The 21,557-nt window shown below is 35.4% G+C and overlaps 1 protein-coding gene across 1 annotated transcript in view; it reads right to left on the bottom strand.

Annotated features, from left to right (window-relative positions):
- Positions 1 to 6,089: 6,089 nt before the first annotated feature.
- The window catches only part of Nrx-IV (neurexin-4), a 31,190-nt gene continuing 15,722 nt past the window's right edge, over positions 6,090 to 21,557 (bottom strand). The window contains exons 13-25 of the mRNA XM_068774996.1: positions 20,700 to 20,903; positions 19,705 to 19,884; positions 17,910 to 18,047; positions 16,666 to 16,802; positions 15,429 to 15,580; positions 14,320 to 14,516; positions 13,671 to 13,811; positions 12,728 to 12,907; positions 12,268 to 12,401; positions 10,584 to 10,791; positions 9,143 to 9,277; positions 7,343 to 7,434; positions 6,090 to 6,436 (exon numbers count right to left, since the gene is read on the bottom strand). Coding sequence (XP_068631097.1) covers positions 6,338 to 6,436; positions 7,343 to 7,434; positions 9,143 to 9,277; positions 10,584 to 10,791; positions 12,268 to 12,401; positions 12,728 to 12,907; positions 13,671 to 13,811; positions 14,320 to 14,516; positions 15,429 to 15,580; positions 16,666 to 16,802; positions 17,910 to 18,047; positions 19,705 to 19,884; positions 20,700 to 20,903 — 1,997 coding nt within the window. The 3' untranslated portion in view covers positions 6,090 to 6,337. The remainder of the gene's footprint in view (positions 6,437 to 7,342; positions 7,435 to 9,142; positions 9,278 to 10,583; positions 10,792 to 12,267; positions 12,402 to 12,727; positions 12,908 to 13,670; positions 13,812 to 14,319; positions 14,517 to 15,428; positions 15,581 to 16,665; positions 16,803 to 17,909; positions 18,048 to 19,704; positions 19,885 to 20,699; positions 20,904 to 21,557) is intronic.

The following is a 21,557-nucleotide window of genomic DNA, read 5'->3' as shown; positions in this document are numbered from 1 at the left end:
GTGTGTACAAATAAAAACACTTTATCTGAAGTGGTTAAATGGTACTATATAAGATGTAGAGAACCCTAGGAGTAGAAAAGAGGTTCTATAACCTAATTTTATTGACAGATCCATACAGAACGCTAATACAGAATGCTTGTATCGAAAAAGTTACTTATCTATAGTTACGTACTGTAGATTTTGACTCGAAATATAACACTACTGGTTTACAAGAAGTTCTCAAATTCACAAATCAGATTGTCTCCTTACTTACAAGGTATACTTTCGCTTATGTAGTCCAAACTACGCATCCAAATCGCTCAAGAAATCACTGCCCAAACAATTTACCAAATAGTCTTTCGTTTCATCTGGAATAGCCTTTCGGCTTACTTCGCACAATAAATTTAAATTTTAATCAAGATAGAGAAAAGGTAATTCAAAACTTAAATACACTTTTAATGCTATACCAGAAGCTGTAGTGAAATACGCGATTTTCAAGCGCGAGGTTAGTACAATTAAATGTATTACAATTTACACCTCTTTTGTCACTATGACAATGTGTTATCACTATACTTTTTATGACAGATTATGTGAAAGTGGTAAAAAATATAGAGATCGATTTTAATTGGTGAAAAAACGATATACGTTAGAGAGGCAAGTGTTGGAGTACGGAGAGCGCGCGTATGGAGTACAAAGGTGGAGCCATGTGAAGGAGTTGTGCTGTGACCGATTGGTAAAATGATCACAGGCTTCACATGGTAAGTTCTTGCACTATGACGGTTGGTTAGTACTTACTTAACCCGGATAAGTTGCACAAACCATTGGTAGATTGATTATTATCATATGATATGTATCATATCATATGATGTATAAGAGATAGCTTAAAGACCAAGTTAACATGATGGTGGTCGTCGCGGGTCTGTAAGAACGAGTGTGGAGGACCCTTCCGGAATAGAGATCCGGCCTTGATTGCTGATAGCCTAGGACGACGGGTCCAGCTGTTTAACATGGGAACCGTGCTCAGGTTTCTGGCACCCCTGGGTCTATGTGGATCTATGAGGATCTAGGTGTTTTACGATCGATGTTGCTCTGTAGTGATGTGAATTGGTAGACAGCAGTGGCTGGAATGCATCTTCCAGCGGGCGTGCCTGTCCTGTGGGAGACGTGCACTGTTTGGTGACTCCCGGTTACATGTGTTGGGTTTAGATTTCTCGGTATATATCAACGCAGTTTGCTTTTGTCGCCAAATTGATTTTATTTTTGAACCTAAACTTGATATGCGTAGCAGGTTGTAGAATACGCTGTTTATGACGATAGTCTTAGTGTGGATTTCTTATACAGTATTTTATGTATGGCAGCGACAGAGGCTACTTAAAATCGGACACATATTTACCTGCGAGGCTTGACCGCCGACAACTTTCAAAGAAGGAAAACAGCACACTGTATTGACAAACTTCGTAATAACACTTCATACACGCATCTGTGGAAACCCTCTGTGATTTTTTTCCCATGGGTATATGTATAATAAACATTTAATTTTAATGGAATCAGGCGTTATTTTGCGGAAGTCCATCCTAAGTAAGAAAAGGACCAATATTTAGCCACTTCCGCATATGCTGGACGCATTAATTTTGTTAACCCTTAAATGCACGACTTTTATTTATACTTTTAAAAAAATATATCTTGCAGATAAGTACACTAAAATGCAGGAAAAAATAGAAAAAAAATTTATATAATATTTTTTATACTTTAAAAAAAAACTTATGTTGCAGATATACAACATGCATTTATTCTTAAGTGTAGTACTTATTTTACGTTTAAGTGGCATGTTGCAGTTTTACATCATTATGCATTTAAGGGTTAATACATGCTTTGTAGCATTCGTATGAAAAAGCCATTCGGTTTATTTTGGAAAAACATTGTTCCATTCAATAACTAGAGTTAATCTCAAATCTTCAAATGCCATTAGGGGGACCAGAAAGTAATGTCGTTTCTGTCGATATACTTTACAGAAAAACCGATTGATTTGTTACAATCAAAAAAGCTATACAAATAAATGAAATTATTACTGTCTGTTTATAATATGTAAACAGCCGCTTTTTACTACACGATTTTGATTATTTGATGTAATAAATACATATATTGAAAAAAAAATTGTCATCGTGTTAGTTCTAGCTAATCTTTAAAATGGCTGAACCGATTTCAACGAACTCTTGGCAGGTAGCTGATGCTATAAGGAGTAAGTTGGCAACTTTATTTTAGAAAAATATAATAATATTGGCAGTAATAAATAAAACACCCAGACAACCTAAAAAAACTTTATTTCGAAATAAATACATCTAAACGTTACGCTAAAATAAAATTTCAAAGAAAAGAAATCACACGCTTAAGTAACGAAAGATTTTGGACGGAGAAATAAAAAGCAAACACGCTGTACATACGTAAATAAAGTGGGGGAGGTTGGTAGGAGTTGGGAGAGAATATAGGGGGTTCTTCTTATAAAAATATAATGATATAAGTGACAACTACACTAGGCACTATGTGTCGCAGCTGGGACCCAGTGCTAGTCGCGATAACATGACAACTCATGATTTTATTTCAACAATACCTTCCATACACGTTCCATACATGTTCCATACAAATTCCATACACGATGCTGTTTTTAATGACAGAATATTACTGTTTTACTTAATAGCTTTTTGAAGGCAGCAGAGCACGGAAGGCGCTTAGCGTTGACTTCTTCAGTATTAATACTCCTGAGAAACTTGTCTAAGTTACGTTTGATATTACAAATGTTTCGGATCACCACGCTCTTCGTGGAGTATCTGGACGTAAAAGTCTTCTAGCGACCACAGTTTAGTCTGTCAAATGCATCAAGATTAGCAGCCTCCATCATCAGTTCAGAAACTTATTCGGTTGCATCAGTTCAGTCTGTAACAATTCTGCTTTAAATAGTTCATTACTTCTTCCTAAAGTATATATATATGTAATTTTACACAAATATATCACGTTATCGCGACTGACAATGGTTTAATACAATTTAAAAAACCACTCATCTCCTCATTTCATACAAATCCTAGATACAGTCCGGTGTTTGTCACACCGTTTTACGTTTATAGATTCGAAATTCAGATCTTATTTACCGACGATATTAAATATATAGATATATATTTTTCAGTGTGGACTTATAAAAATCTTTTTTTTAATTTTATTATCTACTATTGGTGAAGCTTTTGACCTCTGGTTTGTCTTATGTTAAGCGAAGAGTTCTATGATGACTTGAAATCTTATGTTATAGTTAACTTTATCTTAGAAACAAATCTAAATATAAATAAATCCTTATTTCCCTCTGTCTTGCCACAATTCGAGAAAGACCGATTTCAATTATCTTGATTGAAGGAAGAATACAATTACAATATAATATAATAGAAATACAAGGAACAATACATTGGACCTCATGAAAAGAAACGAAAATGAAAATTGCGTAATGACTGAAAAATTTTCATATTTGACAGTTCACGCTGCGAATTTAAACTGTAGACAAACTGTGACAAGTTGTTTCAATTAAAAATGAATTAAATAAAAATTGAAGTGATTATTCCATATTACATTAATAATATTTTATTATTGGAATTCTACAGGCCCATGACTACTGGCAATACAAAATCTGTCAGTATTACAAACCAATGTTTCCCAACGTGGGGCCCACGGCACCTGTGGACCAATTTGTTAAGCGGTTTCCCTTCGCTTTAAAATAAAATATATGTTGCATAGGGGACCGTAAAATTTTAAAAAACACTGCATAAGACAATAATAGTAATAGTAGCAAAAAGACTTCTATACTAAGAGATATATATAAGAAATATTAAATTTGAATCCTACAGCTGGATCATATATATGATAGACTTGGATCTCATCATCTTTTCAACTGTAAAACGTTCACTGGACATAGGTCATATCTATTTCTGAATTTAAAATCTATATATTTAATATCGTCTTACAAATCACACACAATTTGTACAATACAAATATTTCTAAACATAAAAAAAAATTTGTACACCGATTTACATTGAATTCTGAACGAAATCAATATTCGAAAATCAAATGTGTAAAATTAGCACAGATAAAAACGTACAACGAATCGAAATTCGTAAATTTAAAGGAGTTTCTAAAGTAATTAATATCAATATTTCATTGTTATTCTACTTATTATCATACTACTGTAATTTTTATCTATTTTAATATTTTTCATTTATTCCTATGTCCCCAAAATAGGGAAGAGGGTGTTCACAGTACATCGCCATCCCGTCATTTTAACTGCCTTTACTTCTGCAGTGATCGTCTGCCGCCAGGTTTGCTTTGGGCGGCCACGTCTTCGCTTCCCTTGAGGATTCCATGGGGCCATTTCCATTCCTAGGGCTTGCCTCGGTATAAGTGCAGGGTCCCTTCCGAGCATGTGGCCTTATCCAGTTCCGCTTGCGGTGTTTGATCTGCTGGTCGATTGGCATCTCACCGCAGTTTCCAGAGGTCTACGTTGGAGACTTTCTCAGACCAATATATACCAAGAATACGTCGAAGACAGTTGTTAACGAAGACTTGGAGCCGACGAGAGATATCTTTGGTGACCTTCCACGTCTCGCATCCATATAGCAACACGGTTTTCACATTGGACCGGAATATTTTGAGCTTAACTCTCCTAATGTGTTTCCGTGATTTCCATACAAAACGGAGGCGTGCGAAGGCTGCCTTTGCTGCATTTTGATATTTTTAGTAACTTACAACCATATATATATATATTTATATATATATATATATATATATATATATATATATATATATATATATAAATATCAGGATTTCATAGGTTCGATTCCGCTAATTTACTGCACTGTACTATTTCAAAGAGGTTAATGCTGTTACCCCTAAGGCTTTAACAGCTTCATATGAACTATAGCACCACTAATTTGTATTGTATTGTTTCTGAAGATGTTAATGCTGTTAGCCCTAAGGCTTTTAGAGCTTTATCGGTACTGAGTTCACGGAGTGAAAGGGTCCATGAACTAGATCACCGATAATGTAACTGAGCGGTATTCTTTTGTAAAAACCACCACAGTCAAACGATGACGCGAGACAATAGACTATTAGCGCCATCTGCTTGTGATATCCGAAGTTACATTTCATGTTTTTTTTATTAATTATACTTTACAAACTCCTGTAAATCTACATTCGACCGATTTATAATTATAAATATATCAATTAGAAATATTAAACATAAAAAATAAATGTAATATTATTGTCACTATTTGTGCTGAGTTATAATTTCTAAGCGACAATATATAATCTGTGCTTCAAATTTCATCACCAATGTACGATAGATTGATTTCGGAAACATTTTCACACGTCCGTACAAATATCATTCGGTATAAATTATAAAATATAAAAATAACGTAGCAAAATATATACGCTAATGTACAAATATTATAAGCTAAAATAAATCTAATGCATTATATTTCATTTGTAATATTGCTTTTTGTAAAATTAAATCGCGGCTTATACTGACTTTAAGCTAATTAAAAAAAATCGATATTCTTAATTTAAAGATGATATCAGTTATTCTATTTGCCGGATATTTAAAAAAAATACTAAATAATTAAAGATCTCATTACCAATGTGCGTTACCATTTGGAATGTGACAAATTTATGCGCATGTTTGCGGTTATTTTAAAAACTATGAGGTTATGCATTTTGGCGCGTCATTTACGAACTGTCAAAATAAAGCTGCTGTCACGTTGACAACCAACGTCGCAGTGTTGTCATATGAAATTGTTTTTTTTTATAATTAATATCATTCTCCACAAAAACTTGATACGATGCCTATATTTGTATTTATTAAACATTTCTCATAACGAATTTTTATAGGCTATCTCTATTGTTGTTTTCGGTATATATATTTTACATCTTACATCAAATATGGCAGACGTTGCTTGCAGAAAGTTCATTTAGAAAAAAAAATTGTGTATTTTTTCTAAATTTAGAAATGACATGACATGTTTTTAAACCCAGATATATAATCTGTAACTTAAACGTCAAAAAGAAAAAGTTGCGCATGTACAAAATTTTCGTATAAAAATATTTATAGAATTTATGGGTAGTATTTTTGTACATTATTGTTGTTAATTAGATTCAAATTTTTCAAACGTCTAACATAAAAAAGTGTCTGCATTTAAAGTTGCCAGTGTTCATATTTGCAGATCGAGAAAACAAATTTAATTTATATTGAGCAATGATAGGAAATTTTGCTGATGGGATATATTGTGGTAATAATGGTGTATTGTTTATGGTGGGTGTGTGTAGGGTGCTATATGAAGAACTCGCGGCGCTTGGTGACCCGGGCACCCGTGGCAGCGGCCAGGGCGGCGGAATCTGGATCCGGGGCTCCGTCGGCACCGCGCTCCTCCTATACACCAAATGTATTATAATCACAGTAAATAATCCCGTATTGAAAAACCGATTTGTTTTAGTAGCAGATATGCCCGAAATAAAAATTAAACAGATAAATAATAATATTGAATATTATATGAAATATTAAAACAATAGTCATATCGACAATATACATATATTTTATACATAGAAGAAATATATTATTAAGGTCTTTGAAATCGAGAAATTTAACATATAACATTACTACATATATTTTTTATGTAAATGTAAGTAAATGAATACTTTTTGATTTAACTTTTCAATTTATTTATTTTTAAATATGGGATTTAGTCCTTGCATAGTCATTTTTATAAAGTATATTTACATCAGATATGTTGATTAGAAACTTGTTTTTTTTTTATATCTGATTTATAATTATTTTATTGCAAAAATGTAATGCTGCATCTATATTACGGTGGCGCTCATAGCTAGATTTTATGGTGTATGTACTGTGTGATTATAATAATTTTGACTTTTTCCTGTATATCTCCATTTGTCTTTGATACTTTATTGTTTTATGTATGTACGAATTTATAAAATAACCCTTATTGTAGACTAGACAATAGACATACTGTACAAATAAGTCCATTTTAACTACTTAAATAATTAATGCTTCTAAGATTTCTTAATTAATTCTTCTACGTATCCCATTTTTATAGCGCACGTATGTCACATTTGACTTTTTATTAAATTAAATTGCACTGCCACTAGGACGAAATTTTTTTCAGCGGTAACCACAAACTGGTAGACGCAACGTGTATAAGCCCCCAACTAGGTAGACCAACGACGTAGTCAAGGTCGAGGTCACTGGATGTGGGCAACGCAAGGTCAGAAGTGGGCATCTATCGGCTGACATGATAATAATGTAATGCTTTAGCTTTACCTGCGTGAGGTATTCGCCCTTGTGCCGCGAGAGGGCGCGCACCAGTACCACCGCTACCACCACTAATAGCAGAAATATGAACGCCAGCACCGCTGTCGAAGATAAACAACATATATAATCACTATTACAACTTAATGTACCCACTTTTGGGAATCGAGCTACAAATTAAAAAAAATTACAATAATATTTCACTACCCACATATTGAGGCTTTGTCATAATGGAATATGGTTTATTATATTTATCTCCAATGATATCGTGAAAAAATTCAAAGCCTATGGTTAAGGCAAGGTTGATAAATAAGGTTTATTTATGTATATTATATAGGAGATATACGAGCGCATGAAACATGATTATTTTCAAATGACAAATAGACAATTTATAACCTGAAAATGTATTATTATCGTTGAAAGAGTGTAGAGTTTCTTTGCATGTTCTTTCCATGAATCAATGTTCCAAATCTTGCAGTGGTCTGTGTATACTCATTTAACGCATTCCATGCCACGTGCCATATGCTAACCTCGCTGCACTTTCCGTTCAGGACATTTGCAGTTCTCATTGCAGAACAAAGGATTCATAAACAAATTAATTGTAGAGCATACATAGTGCACTTTAATTTTTAAAGTGTGGGTCGTATACGCTCTACGTGGCCTGAATGGAAAATCTTCAAAAGTTGCCGTGGCACGGAACGTATTAAATGTTTGTTATACTGATGGTGGTAAATTGACTCCGAATGATAAAATGGTCATACGAAACGTAATGTTAAAAACTGGACCATAATAGATCGTCGTACAAATCAATCAATGCACCAATGATTTAAGAACATAAGATTTAAGGTTGGAAATAGTTAGAGACTGACTTAGTAAACACTTTGTGACATGTAGAAATGTGAACATAGAAGATTCGGAAATATTGAATGTAGTTGTTAAAATATAGACACGGAGGCTAATGTCTGAGGAATATAAAAAAGTTTTTTTTTATATTAATGTATTAATTTTTGCAAAGGCAGTCGACAAAGCCTATTCAAAAGAACAATTTTTTTTTTCACTTTTTTATTTTAACCCTTAATATTAATAGCCTGATTTACGAAAGGAATTTTTTAAATATTACTGTGTTTGCTTGAGGGTCTAGATCAGTGATTCCCAAAGTGGTCCATATCGACCCCTAGGGGTCTATGACAACCTGCAAGGGGTCTACGTCAGCGAAAAAAAATTTGGGGATCCATGAAATGAAAATGGGGGTCCACGATAGTGGATCTCAACACATACACTGATAGTACCTATTTACTTACATCATACTATCTTATAATATCAAAACATTAACATTATTTATAAAAGTACCTAGAAGTAGTATTTTGAGTAGTTTTAATTTAAATTCAATTAATAAATGTATAAATCAACATGTGTTTTTACTTTATGTTTTTAACACTAAACTTCACTACGGTTAGAAATTTACAGATAATCAATATCAGGTAAGTGGGGGGTCTACCCAACACGGAAAAACATGGCAAGGGGTCTACGATACAAAAAAGCTTGGGGAACTATGATCTAGATGAAGGGAAAAATTGATTTTTTTTTAATTTCGTTGGAAAGAATATTATACAACAGTAAAATTCGCACAGCCAACCTATAAAAAAAAAACAAATAGTAATGTGAACATTCGGTTTAAAAGATTGGTATCAAAATTGAAACTCTAGGCTATTAAGGGTTAACTCGCCTAATTGATCTTTGACTAAGGCACATATTGTATGTTATCACTCCTATTGAGAAACCGTACTCTGTATATATTGTAAGTATACTGACTGCCAAGTATGGCCTCGTCGGTGCGATGGAAGTCGAGCTCATGCTGGTCCACGGCGGGTGGCGGGCGCGTCTCCGTGGGCTCCGGGGGGTGCGTCACCGGCTCCACACCGCAGAAGTCCTCGTGCAGGATGCCTCCTGCAACCACATACACACGTGATAAACTTCGAATATATACCAGATATTCTATTACACGAATCCAAATATCATTCTTTGCACTAGCTAGGAACAGATAGTGTTATATAATCAAGACAGATATTATCCATCTTCAAGGAATCCCTACCCTTTCCAATAACGACAATGCAACAAGTATATAGTATATATAACGATTAAACTAATTGATAAAGTATAATAAAAATCTTCATTATTTTACACTTCACAGCTGATGACGGTAGCTAAAATGTTGTAATGCAAAATCCTACAAGGGAACAGGAAGTGCAAACATTACAAACACAATTGATATACAAGATGTCAAGGAGCCATAATCAGCATCACCATCACAGCCGTGGGAGGTTCACAGCTGGATATAGACCTCCCCCATAGATTTTAATAAGACCTGTTAAAAAGACCTGCATGGAATGTGCTCCCACGACTATGGTCTGTGGTCTCAACTCAAAACCTTAGTGGCCCCAGCGGCAACCTGTCCACCGCCACTTCGACTCTGCAGGGCTAGGCTAAGTAGATACCATTATACCTATTGTTATAATGAGACATTGTAATAAAAATAATAATAATAATAATAATTCTCAGTTACTTCCATTTCACTATCTGTGCTCTCAAAGAGGTCAATATCATTAAACCAGTATATTATATAGTGTTTATTATATGCAGTTGTAATTTTTCGAAATAATTAAACACGTAAACATAATGTGAACATTTTTATGTTATTTTATTTTACCCCAACCTAAAGCCACCACTAATAGATAAATTTGTGTATTTTATAGAAAGAATTGAAATAATTATCAAAAGAAGCAAATGATACTTGTTGTAACAGCTCCTAATATATACCAGACTGTTTGTATTTCGTCAGACAGAGATACCGCTCTACGAAGCCGAAATTGTCTCTTTCTAAAGATCGATGTGCAATAATTATTGCCGACCAATGTGTACCAACAAACATTGGTCGAAGACATTTGTTAGGGACGAGAGGTGACTGAGAATTGTTGTTTATTGGACGAGATAAGACAATACATATATAGGAGTTACCGAGTGAAGTTGAATTACCACCAGAGCATATATTTGTTCCTCAACACCAAACCATTATACCACCAAAGATCAAAAATTAGAATGATTGTGGCTGTAGTGAACAGTAATACGAAGTGTTCTAACGTAAACACTACACGTATTGCTGCCCAATCTCTCATAATGCACTGTTCTCAGTCTATATCGGCTAAACCTCAAAAGGTGTCTAATACTTCCAGATGTACTATAGCACTGCACTCACCGATACTGCGGACGTTGGGCGGCGGGTCCTGCTGGAAAAGCAGCTTCAGCGGGTAGATGTCGTCGAACTCCACGCGGCTCACGCAGCCCGCGAAGCCCTCGTTCATGGACTCGTTGCGCCCGATGTACATGTACTGGATGTTGTTGAACTGCGCGTCCGCAGACTCCTTTATGTTGAACTTGTACTCCTGCGTCTCGTAGTTGTCCACCTGTAGCGAGGACGAGGTCAGTACACACATATGCTGGACCAATAGTAAAATAACACCTGTCAAAAGTTTTTTTTATATGGTCCCCCTTTATGGGACGTCTCCCCTACCATGGTAAAGCACACTTTTTGCACTGACTATTATTATTGTTACGCTCTTCTCTCATCTCTTTTAATACCTTCCATTCATTTCTCTTTTATTTCCCTTCATAATATCTTTCTTTCCTATTGTACATCACCTCAATGAGATGATCTCACTTCCATCGCCTTCTCTGCAGGATCCTACATTTACATTTGCTTTTTACATTTGTTTGCATTAGTTTAATATTAATATTATTTTGTTTCTTTATCATCTATATAACAATTTATCACTTTTCTTACTTTTTCGTTTTATTTAAATTGTACCATTTATTTGTTGGCTCCTATAGTAGGTCCTATGACCTTTGTTAAAAATTATTTACCAAACAGTAAATGATACGTATTTCAGAGTGATCACTTCATATATTGATTTAATAGGACAGTATTTAAAAAAAATTACTTACGCCATTTTAATAATGTGATTAATCAAAGATAATCAATAGAGCTTTATTTTGTTTTAATCAATATCAAATTTTTGATAAATACAGAGCGGAAGTTACTTAATTTGCAGGAAATAGAAGTGTTCTTTTTACTATTTACGTTTTTTCTAATTTTTTTATGTATTATTTCTTGACATCTTAAGGAAAAAACTCAGTCAAATTGAATAAACTCTCCTTGAGTTTTGCGCCTAGCATCACATTTAATAATTTATTTGTCTTTATATAAAATAGATAATTGAAACTAACACAGTTACAATAACTCAAACGCCATCGTAATAAAAATTCGATAGATGGCGTTGAGAGCACCGTTAACATCAAGAATAAATATATAAATATTATATACTCTGTGAGTACAACAAAAGAATTATTTTTAAAATTATGCAATACAAGTGCTAATTTAGAATGCACAATATAACACCATTATAGCAATTTACTGAACAAACCTATCAGAAAATTATCCAACGGGTCACAATTGATTTCAATACACACAATACAATTTAAACCATAATATATATATATGATATAGATATATAAACACACATAATTTAAGTTTATAAACCTTAGTCTTTGACCCCTGTTTATTAATGTTTTTACTTATTCTGTCATTGTTTGACCATAAATCATTAAATGTTTTCAGTGAGATAGTTATAAGGTAGCAATTGTAACTAATTTTATATGTCTACGCTTCTAGTTTGTACTTTCTTACTACTTTTTGTTACTGATTATATAATAAAATAAATAAATAAATGTATATCTCGCATAAATAAAAATGAAATGTCTATAAATTTTTCATTAAGAAAAACAAGGGTTAAAACAAGGGTTAAAACAAGGGTAGTAAAGAGAGTAAAAGAGATATAGAGAAAGAAAATAGAAAAAAAGACTTGGTAGAGTCGCGAGGTTACCTGTAAAACCATGGTGGCACCGCTGTCTTTGCGCGAGAGCCGCACGTCGTGGTACTGGCCCAGTCCAAAGTGTTTGCCCTGGAAGATGATCTCCTGTCGCTCGAAGCCAAAATCGAAGATCACTCGTAAATAGCCTGTCACCGAATATAACATTTATGAAGTAAAAGGAATTAAAATTTAAACTAGAAAGTTACATATAGATATCATTTCATTTATGCCGACCCATGAATAAACAATTTCTTGTCTTCTATTTAATTATCACCTTCTGATGGTCTATTGCAGTGATTCTTAACGTGCCCACGCCCCACAGTGGGGCAATTTGTTAAGAGGGCAATTCGAAAATGGACACTCGAGATTAATCCTCTCACTGTATTGTATAAAAATATATACACATTTTACATGGGGGAGGCCGTAAGAATGGGGCATGGCATAAAAATCATCTCCATCAACATTCACTCACCAGAGTTGGAGACCATAAGCGTGAGGTATTCGCCGGTGATATTAGAGAAGAACCCGAGCAAGAAGCCCTTGGGATTGGTGGTGGTGAAGCCGACGCGGATCTTCTCGTTGATGGTGGATCGCCACGAGCCCAGGAAGTCATACTTCACCATTGAGTTCGGGCGTAGGTTCACGCCGATTTCTGAAAATCGTAACATTTATACAAAATTCATATTTTTTTTACATTTATCAGGGTTTTAATACAAAACAGATTAGCAAAATCAGCTACACGCTGACATATTAGTAAACTTTTGAGTCGCAAAGTATTTAAAACACAACTTACATGGTAATAATATCATTATCTGTGTTTGAAATTATCTATATACATATGTATATATATAATATAACTCGAGGTGATAAGTGTGAATAGAGATTCTAGTCACCTTCTAAGGTATTTTAAGTTAATGGACCCTTCTGCTCCATGAACTCAACTTTGATGATACTGTAAAAGCCCTTGGCCTGACAGCATCAACTTCAACTGAGAATAAGTAGTAAATCCTAAGGTGTATGAGCATTGAGACAGAAGGTATGATTAAAAAAACGCACATGAGATATATGTAAACATATGGCTCGATGCCGTCTACCTCTCCTGTCCTGTTTTGTTCGACCACTAGGCGACTTAAAAATCCATAAGAAATCAGCTGAGGAATCTCTTATTATAATTTCATATAATGATTAAAAAACATAAATCGTTTTACCTATTCCAATAACTATATATAGCTATGATTATTGTATCATCATTTCATCTGAATGTCATCCACAGCTGGACAAAGGTTTCCCTTATACATTTCTTACATGACCGGTTGAAAGGAGCCTAGATTCAGGGTTTCAACGAGCTCCACCAACAACTTGGGTCTCCTCTCCAGATAACTCCAATAAAATAGTTCTTATTGAAAGTTACGCACCGTCCGCGCAGATGGGACCCTTGAATGCGGTCCAGCGGCAGTCGCACGAGTACCCGTCGTATCGCTCCAGGCAGGTGCCGTTGTTGAGGCAGGGCGAAGACTCGCACTTGCCACGGCAGCCCTCCGCCACGCCGTACAGCCCTGCGCACACAACGCACCATATTACTCTTGTCACACACACATACACTTTGTTAAATGTGAGACTACATGTTCTTCCTCTCTCCGTCATTAAGTTTTATCAAAAATAGCTATTCCCGCAAAAGTTAATTTGCAAAAAAATATAGATTTTAATTAACAAATAAAAAATAAGGGTTAACCGTAGACGGGTGATATAGGGTTGTATGTTTTTTGTATGCTGTTTAATAAAAAAATCTGATATAATAATTTTATTTTAAAACAAAAAATTTTGTCTTAAAAAAAATTGGGGGTGGACCACCCTTAACATTGAGGGGGATGAAAAATAGATGTTGTCCGATTCTACACCCTGGCCGATATGCAAGCTAAGATTTACAAAAATCGGATTTGAATCACGCACACTGTGACATGAGAACTTAATATTTATTAGATTGCCAGTCAACAATGTCTTAATCTAAATTTTAACAATGTGTACTGCTGGTGTAACTATACTATATGGTTGGATGGGGGGTACCTCTGCGAGCGTATGAGCGCAGATCAACAGGGCGTCCATTGAGCAGCAGAGCGCGCATGCAGCCCACGAAGCCGTCCTTGCGTTCCAGCGTGGCGCCCAGCACCAGCGCCGTGGTCAGGTGCAGCGCTCGAACCGGCTCCTTCGCAGTCCTGATCTCGTTCTTCAGCGCCCCGTCCACCACAACGCGCGCTTCTTTCCTGTTACAATTTATTATTATTATTACTAATGATTAAAGACGAAAGTCTACGGCTAAAATGTGTGACTTATAATAACTTGAAACATTAAAACAGACCACTGAAAATATGATGAAAAGATCGCTTATTCTAAGCATTCTTCTCCATGAAGAATAATCTCAAGGTCACAATCCCTCAATAAGCCATGGAGAGAACTATGCTCTGGATTTCTCTATGAAATCGATACAGGAATGAAGATATTAAGATCAGAGGAAGAAGTAAGTGACCAACATGGCTCATCAGACTGGCAAGTTGATATCACAATTCAAAGTGATCACTTTATAAATGATGATTGGTTATAGATGTTTAGGAGACTATATCTTGGAGTCAAAAGTAAAACTCCAAATTTATACCAAACCATAAAACTGCATTAACGGATCCTAGTACTAACTTTGTTTAAGCAACCAATCGCAATCCTTACATAAAAACTAATCACACGTGTCGTTTGTTTGAGAGCGAAGGAAGGTGTGTGCGATAGAGAACGGTGTATATAAATACGAACGCTAATAGTTTTGTATTGTCGCTACATATGTAAAAGTAATCATTATCCTTTATAAATCTTTTACACCTATAAATAATCACCGTGTATTTATATAGCAACCTAGACAAACATCCTACTATCTAAAGTTGCCTTCTGCATGTAATAGGATATATCTATATATATATATCCGGATCATGGATAAGGTCACTAAAATTTGATTCTTTTTAGTTTTCAGCTTGTTATCATTCAACTCTAATAATGTATTTTTGTCTTGTATTAATGCAACAATACAGAAATACAATTGGATTATGTATTGTATGTGTATATCCCTAAACTATTCTATCACCTCCCGGTTCAATGCAGTTTTTTATATTCACAAAGATAAGTGTGTTGACCTGTTCCTCTCGATGGAGACAGAGTGCCAGTTGTTGTCGGCCAAGCGATTGCTGGTCTCCACGGACACGCCCAAAGGCGTATCGCCCACTTGGAACTGGAACTGCAGCTGGTCACCGCCGATGATCGACAGCTTTATATAGTCTTGGGGTCCCTGAAGACAAAAACATTACCATTAATGTGAAAAAAGAGTATTCAAAAAAGCAAGTGTGATTCGATAAATATAGAATAACTATTTACATCTTTAATTCGAATGTGTATTTATTTTTGAACACCATGCTAATACTACCGTAAACGAACCTTATCGTTTTCTTGATTATTAGAATGGCATCATAATCATCATCAAAATCATCATCGTGGTCGTCGTCGTCGCCATCATTATAATCATCGTTGTCATCATTACCATCACCGTCGTCATCATTATCATTAACATTATCATTATGATCATCATTATTATCATCATCATTATGATTCTTAACATCACTATCATCACCATCATTATTATTATTATTAACGAAGTTTTATTAATATTACCATCATCATTATAATTATCATCAACTTCATCACCATTATCATCTTCACCATTGTAATCTTCGTCGCTGTAATCATTATCTTCATATTCACCATCATGATGTTAACCAATAGACGCCCATTGCGGGGTATATGCCTCTCCCTAAGATTGGTACATTCTTATATAATTCACCCTTTGTGCATTAATTATATAGGAATGCCACTGCTAACGAACAAGTTTTCAGAGGACAGCCAGCAGCGTCCTCTGCATATCATACTACCTTACTGTCATCACCAACCCACCTGCCAAGTGTGGCGATTTTGCTACTTTCCCCATAGATATCTTCGGAGAAAGCCTATGCTATACAGTGAACATCCCACAGCAGAAATTATGATAATTATTAATTCAATAAATTATTCTAGAAGGACCTATTTATGGACCACTTATTAAGGTATCAGATCCTCGCTGTCCTTGAGTCGTACCCTCGCTACTAAGAATCGTAAACCACCTGTTCTAAGATTCTTTCTCTGAGGCCCTTACCCTACATCAATCTACAGAACGCCTGCACCAATTATCCAAGAGCTCAGCGACCTGTCAATCCAGCAATATTGCATACCAAGACGCAGTCTTAGACTCAAGTTAGGTAAAGGAGGCTCTGCCCCCTCATGCCCATAGAACCTTTAAATGCCAATAAGACAATAGTGTAGATTAAGTCCAAAAAATCAAACCTTAGCATGTAGAAGCACAGCATTCTCCCTTGTAGTCTTGAACTCGAAGTAGATGTCTCCGCTGTGGCCCAAATCAAAAGTGGGCAGCGTGATAACAGCGTCGGTGATACGGAACGTCACAGCGTTGCTGAATAGGTCTGCGGAGTAACTTAAAGTAAGAAGTCCACTCTACTAACATACACACTCTAGCTGGGCATAAGCCTTCCCCATAGATTTCTAATAGGGCCAGCATCCAGCTTCTTCCGACGACCTCAACAAGTCCATTCTATAGTCTGTAGTATTTTTTTTTTTATGATGGTCCCCGCTGTTTGGGACCTCTCGTTCCCCTATCTCGTGTGGGACAGGGACTTTTTAATTCTAGTAATTTATTCATATTTTTATTATTATCATACTACAATTTTCCCAGTCTTTCTCTTTCATTCCATAAGCCATACATCCATCCTCAACCACTACATTCTAGGTTTCCTTACTATTTTATTTTGCAACATTATTTATTGTTCAAATATTTAACACGTATTTTCTTTGTAATTATCATCTTATATTATACTATTTATTGCACTATTTTTGGTACTACTATATTCCTTTTATCTATAGTCTGTAGTAGATATTGTAACAATTTTAAACTTGATTATATGGTGCACTTTTTAAACTTTTTTGGTTATTTAGCTTAATTATAATTATAACTTAAATTCAAAATTTTAAATGCCACTACAATGTAAGAAAAGGAACAGTTTACATAAAAGAGTAAATAAAAGATAGTAATTTATAAATATACCAGTATATGAAAAAACAGACAAACACAGCAAAGAACAGTCAACCACAAGTTGGACAGACTGATGATCTTAAGGCTGTCTGAATATGCTTGATGCAGAGCATTTCCCAACAGACCTTTTGCAAATCTATTGGATGCTTATCTCCAGCAGAGGACGAAGCAAAAAAAATTACAAGCATGTAAATCAAATATTTCATATATCCAATAGTTGTTGAACCCGAAAGATTCTGGATTGGTGACCATGAGCAGGAAGACGCGGCGCAGTTCTTCCACTAGGATGACCAACGACATAGTCAAGGTTGCGAGAAGTCGCTGGATGCGAGACAGAGTAGAACTGGTCATCCTTGTTAAGACTAGGTGGAGGCTGCTTCCTGCCTTTGAAAACCTATTGAAGAGTCACTAGTCCAGCAGTGAACATCCTTCGACAGAAGTAATGATAATATACATATAATAGAACAAAATGAAAGATCACCATCGCCCTCGCAGAGCAGCGGGCCGAGAGTGTAACGGCCCAGCTTCTCGTCCAGGTGGCTGCCCGTGTCTCCGAATCGCAGCTGCTTCACAGGCAGGTACTCCTTGTCCATGATATCACCACCGTCCATCTGGAACTCTGCGTAGACACAATCATGCTATTTATTATTTACTTCTATAAAAACACACAATGTTAAAAAATATGGCAACATACTGAACATGCATATGGTCGTCACGACTTAAAAAAAAGGAACAACAATTGTATTTGACAGTACCCAAAAAACTATGAACCACTTAAGTATAATGTATATATATACATGTAATCCTCTCATTCAATGCAATCCCTATTGTGGGTTGACGGTCTATAATTTTTTTTTATCTTTTTCATTCCATACTCCTCCTTCGTCTCTTTTGATTTATTTTATTGTCTCCTCTAATTTCCTTCACAATATCTTTCTTTCCTTTCCATACTTTTCCTCCCCTCCAGGATTCTACAAATTTACATTTATTATTTTTATTCTTTTAACGTATATATTTAAGCTATCATAGTTTAAGGTGTAGGTAATAAGTTAAAAAATGACAACTTCCAGTCATAAGTCAATGCGTTTGTCAATATGTTTATAGTCTATTTTCTAGCAAATTACCAAATTAATTAAAATGATGAAAGTGAAGCAAATAAAGACAAACACCAAAAATTCGTTTCTTTTATTGTCTCCAAAAATATTCAACTCTGATATTGAATTTTGTATTAAATTCATTGCGTTTGAAATTAAAGTACTGAATGTGCCTGACATATTTAATGGAATCAGGCATTTGGCACAGTCAGGTATTTGGAACTAATTGGTGTAACATAACTCCTAAAGATGCACCGTGGAGGGGTGAAACACGTGTCGAGTGGTTTAACGGTGGCGGTTGTGTAATTCGCATTGTTTGCTGCATGCGCATTTATCAGCGGGCTGGCGGGTGGTGCACTTTGTTGCACGACTACCACTGCATGTGCGGAAGTGGCTAAATATTTGTCCTTTTCTTACATAGACCAGACCTCTTTATAGTCAATAACGCGAGGTTATAGTCAATAACGCGAGGGCTCCATTGAGGGTTACACTGTATAAAACATTTTATTACTTCTATATAATCGCATTTTATCAACATATGGAACAACCTTGGCATTTACAGTGTCTGTCCTAGCCACGGTATTGATTTCAGCTTATTAGAAGTCTGAACAGCACCAGGTCCATGGAGAATGACTAGACGCAAGGACCCATGATAGGGGACCTCGGTCTATACCAATAATTCCCAAAGTGGTCTATATCGACCCCTAGGGGTCTATGACAACCTGCAAGGGGTCTACGTCAACGAAAAAAAATTTGGGGGTCCATGAAATGAAAATGGGGGTCCACGATAGTGGATCTTAACACATACACTGATAGTACCTATTTACATACATCATACTATCTTATAATATCAAAACATTTACATTATTTATAAAAGTACCTATGAAGTAAAAAATTTATTATACATGTTTATAAAATTGTGTAAGTTGTAGGATGTTGGTATTTGCTTTGTGGTCGCAATACATTTTGTACTTGTAAAAACCTAATAAATGTATTAATTAACATGTGTTTTTACTTTAAGTTTTTAACACTAAACTTCACTACAGTTAGAAATTTACAGGAAATCAATATCAAGTAAGTAGGGGGTCTACCCAACACGGAAAAAAATGGTAAGGGGTCTACGACACAAAAAAGTTTGGGGAACTCTATTCTATACCAATCACTGGTGAATATATAACTCACCGTCAGCCTTGAGTGGCGTGTACTCGGCGTCGCAGTTACACCACTTGGTAGAATCGATGCATGAACCCAGGACGCCGCACTGACACATGCGGCTGCCGGGCGTGGCGCCCGCCCAGTAGTCCATGCGCTGACCGGTCCGGGACACCCACCACGCGAACGGCTGGAACGTCGCCTCGTCACCTGAAATGATTATCCTTTATTGAAATCATTAAGATCCAGAAGTCACCCAACATTGGGAAATTGTCCACAATTATGCATTAGAACAGTGTTTCCCAACGTTCGAAAATGAAATCAAGAGTTCTACCCTTTCGCTTTTATATTAAAATATTAAACATATATAATGTTACAAAGGTTGGCCTAAGAATTTTAGGGTGGGGATGTGGTAAAAAGGTTGGGAAACGCTGCATCATAAAATACTATATAGGGACTTGTCCAAGGCAAAATAAAAGGTGCAAAATCCTAGATGAGAAAATTTCGATTGGTTTTATCTCTGTATCATGCGCATTTTTTAAAGATAATCTAGTTTTAACTAACTCGACACCTATTACGATGCTGTAGTTCAAAATTCAAGTTAACTAACTTAATAAATAAAATTCAACTTAAAAAAAACGATTATCGACGGATCTTGTAGAACAGAAACAGAAGCAAGCAAGATTCTGTGCGAAATATAGACTGCGTAAAAATATTTGACTATAGAAATATATTCCCAAAGTTATGATAAATAAATATTTTTTATAATATATTTCCATTCTAGCTAGTTTTATAAAGTTAAAGGTATACATATATACACAAATTCTTAACCATTTGCTTTGACGTAAACTTTGTCAAACATCTACCAATTTTATTGAATTTTATATGAACAACATTTAAAGTTAAAAACAAACTATTCACAAATTACCGTAGGTAACTTATTAATTATAAATTTAGAATAATCAATCACTTAAAATTGCGTTTAAATTCCTATCTGATTTTTTTTTAATTTTAAAAGGACTGACTGGGTGAATTGAGTAGTCTGGAATGTCGGCACATGTACTCCAGGCGCTGCGTGCAGGAGTGCGAGCGGTTGAGCAGCGCCTCCAGCTGTGGGCGTGTCGCGTCGTAGGTAATGTCCTGTCGGAAGCTGCCCGGCTCCTGGTACCCGTCCACCTGCGAGCTGGCAGACGCGGAGTGCTGCACCGCCGTCAGCACGCGCCCGTCCGCTGTATACAGTATTTCAGAGATAATAAATAACGTAATTATAATATAGTAAGAAGTAATGTGCCAGGAGTCAGGGGTCATTCAAAGAGACATGTGCCAAACGCGCCCCTCGTGTGACATTAGTGAATCAATACACGCTTTCTTTGCCAAAGTATTTTTACCGGGGTAATATTTCCGGATTTCAGAATCAGAACTTTCCGAACTTTTACAGTACATGTTAGTAGTGCCTAAAGAAATTTTCTCAATAATATTACTTATCTACAGGGTGGATATATGTGTAACCTTAAAAGACGTGAATGCAAAGGTCTTTTGCTCACAATTAATGTATAGTACACCCTATACAAAAATCAATGATGTCAGAAGTAACCAACATTTTTAATATCTGTCTCAATTCAGATAAAACAGTATGATGAGACAAAAGTATACACATAAAAGCAATTTAACTTACTTAGTTGACCAAATAGAGTTAGTTATGGACTCTTCTCTGTTCAGGGTGTGTTTATTCAACCACATAACTTTAAGTTGAAGGATAGGATATGATAAAGTTCAAAATATTGAATAAAAACTTCGGTTCCTATCTAATTAGAGCACTAAAATTCCCTATAAGTGGATCATTATTTCAGTTACAGTAAGTCCACAACTGGACATGATTCTCC

This window comes from Battus philenor, unplaced genomic scaffold, assembly GCF_028537555.1.
Source record: "Battus philenor isolate CCGP_79_NKW_IND1 unplaced genomic scaffold, ilBatPhil1.0.hap1 SCAF_8, whole genome shotgun sequence".
NCBI lineage: Eukaryota > Metazoa > Arthropoda > Insecta > Lepidoptera > Papilionidae > Battus > Battus philenor.
Note: the sequence above shows the minus strand (reverse complement) of the source record. Positions and strands in the feature narration are given on the sequence as shown.